This window comes from Schistocerca piceifrons, chromosome 7 (assembly GCF_021461385.2).
Source record: "Schistocerca piceifrons isolate TAMUIC-IGC-003096 chromosome 7, iqSchPice1.1, whole genome shotgun sequence".
Classification (NCBI taxonomy): Eukaryota; Metazoa; Arthropoda; class Insecta; order Orthoptera; family Acrididae; genus Schistocerca; species Schistocerca piceifrons.
In genome coordinates this window covers 325,829,828-325,832,631 of record NC_060144.1, presented here as the reverse complement: position 1 = coordinate 325,832,631, position 2,804 = coordinate 325,829,828, and the positions used below count along the sequence as shown (strand labels likewise).

Sequence of the window (2,804 nt, the reverse complement as noted above, 5' to 3'; positions counted from 1 at the left end):
GAAATACGGAATTGTAATGTCTATGAGTTAGATATGTTACATAGAAAAATATATTATCGAAATTTCAATACTCTGAATTAATTATATTTTGGTTTTGCGAAGTTTTCCGTCAGTGAACATCCAAAAAATTTGATGCCCTTCACATAACAGTCGAATGATTTCTATAAAACCAGTACTACATACAAGAATGTCAGTCACAACACCAAATATCCTTCTGTTTCCAGGATTGTAATATGACCGACACCATGCACGGCAGCTACCCCATCACTGGTGAAGAGCAGCCATTGCCGCCTGCACTGCCACCGCCGCCATCGCCGTCGCCACTGCTGCCTCGAACCACCCAAGGCGTTGAGAACATCGCTGCTGAAGAGAAACCGCTGCCGCTCACCACCGCAGGCGGCGGTGACATCGTAGCTGATGAAGAGCCACCGTCCCCCACTACCTTGGACAGTGGCAAGATCAGTTATTTCGATGAGCTGCTGGCTCCCACCATCTCTGCTGGCAGCTGCAACTACTTTTGTGAAGAGCCGCCGCTTCCGACCACCTTGTGCGGTGCTGAGCCGTTGCCTCCCACCGTCCTTGGCAGCGGTGACACTGATGCCCCTGTTGACCCACTGCCACCCACCACCCCAGGCACTGGTAATGTCATAGCTGATGACGAGCCACCATCCCCCACTACCTTGGACAGTGGCAAGATCAGTTATTTCGATGAGCTGCTGGCACCCACCATCTCTGCTGGCAGCTGCAACTACCTTTGTGAAGAGCCGCCGCTTCCGACCACCTTGTGCGGTGCTGCTAACATCATTGCAGATGAGACACTGCTCCCCACCATCTTGGGGATATGTGATGCAAGTGGTAATGAAGAGCCGTTGCCTCCCACCATCCTTAGCAGCGGTGACGCTGATGCCCCTGTTGACCCACTGCCACCCACCACCCCAGGCACTGGTAATGTCATAGCTGATGACGAGCCACCATCCCCCACTACCTTGGACAGTGGCAAGGTCAGTTATTTCGATGAGCTGCTGGCACCCACCATCTCTGCTGGCAGCTGCAACTACCTTTGTGAAGAGCCGCCGCTTCCGACCACCTTGTGCGGTGCTGCTAACATCATTGCAGATGAGACACTGCTCCCCACCATCTTGGGGATATGTGATGCAAGTGGTAATGAAGAGCCGTTGCCTCCCACCGTCCTTAGCAGCGGTGACGCTGATGCCCCTGTTGACCCACTGCCACCCACCACCCCAGGCACTGGAAACGTCATAGCTGATGGCGAGCCACCATCCCCCACTACCTTGGACGGTGGCGAGATCAGTTATTTCGATGAGCTGCTGGAACCCACCATCTCTGCTGGCAGCTGCAATTACCTTTGTGAAGAGCCGCCGCTTCCGACCACCTTGAGCGGCGCTGCTAACACCGTCGAAGACGAGACACCTCTCTGCACCATCTTGGGGAGCTGTGAAACAACTGGTTATGAAGAGCAGCCGCCCCTCACCATCTTTGGCGGCAGCAAGACCACCCCTGAAGTATCTCTGTTGGTGCCTTTAGTGGATGTTACACCATCGCCCCTACAGGGCGTGCTTCTCACTGGCCCTCCCAGAAAGCAGGCCTTCCCTAATCTTTGCACAAAGAAAAAAGCATCTAATCCGCCTCTTTGTCTTCGTGGGCCTCCACCTTTCACTGCCTTTAGGAACAAAAAGTAATGTGATGAGTCTGTAATTTGAGTCAAAATTAATAAAGTTTTTTGAAAGCACATTTGTTATTAATCTTGCTGGATGATTTGGTTTGTGTGATAGAATGTGTTCCTAAACCTTTGTAGTCAGTTGTAAATCATGTTCTATCCGATGTACACATGAGGAATTGTACTGCGCCACCCTACAGACACGACCACCATAGTTGAAATGATACGATTTAGACACTACAGAGGCATAGTGACACATGATGGGAGTGCAATGTTGCACTTCAGAAATCAATTTCTTTGGTTTAACTCAGCTACAGTCAAGAAGCACAGGACAAAAGTCTGCTATGTTAGCTCTATCGTGGAAGAACATCGTCTGTCCAGATCACAACATAGACACTTTTACTTGGTTATTTATTCTCTCCATACAGCACACACTACATACCACTAAGAAGATGATGTGCTCAGATGCTATTTGTGGTTTGATTTTAGTAATGCATCTATCAAAAAATCTACACGGTTCGTACCAACAACTACCATCAAAGAGAATCTCAGTTTCAGTGGAATATGCTGCGCACTTTAGTATACGATGGATAGAGAATTAGATACTCGGCGCCACCAACGCAAAATCTTCCAGTGGGTAACTCTGTTACAAGAAAACGCTTCTCGCTATCCAACGGCGTAACAGAAATTCTCAGCTACTTTTTAAAAAGAATACGAGCTGTCGTCCCGATAATACCATAGAAATATCTTTCCAGTTGAAATTTACACCCTAATTATGTAGAACCAGCTAACTGCTGTGTGCTTATCTGCAGTTTTAAATAATATTTATTTTACGTCGCACTTTCAAAGATACAATTTATTCTCTTTTTTAATTGACGTCATTAACCAGAGAGAACTTTTGTGTGCAGCAACCACACACCACGGTAATATCTTTACAGAACTTGAACTCCAACGCATTAATTCGTTTTAAAATTCTCGTACTCTCAGAAAAAAGTAAATTATTTGTCTTTCAAGAACTAATCATCTTCCCCTTTAAATAAAATCCTAGAGATAATTTCTGTTGTTTTTTTTTAATTTAAGAAATATGAAACAATTTCTCTCTTTGGAAATTAACAACTCTGAACTA

At 46.5% G+C, this 2,804-nt stretch overlaps 1 protein-coding gene across 1 annotated transcript; it reads left to right on the top strand.

Annotated features, from left to right (window-relative positions):
• The first annotated feature begins 245 nt into the window (after window positions 1-245).
• LOC124805669 (leucine-rich repeat extensin-like protein 5) lies at window positions 246-1,700 on the top strand. Its single transcript, XM_047266238.1, has one exon. It carries the CDS (start codon window positions 246-248, stop codon window positions 1,698-1,700), a length of 1,455 nt encoding a protein of 484 aa, XP_047122194.1.
• The last annotated feature ends 1,104 nt before the right edge of the window (window positions 1,701-2,804 follow it).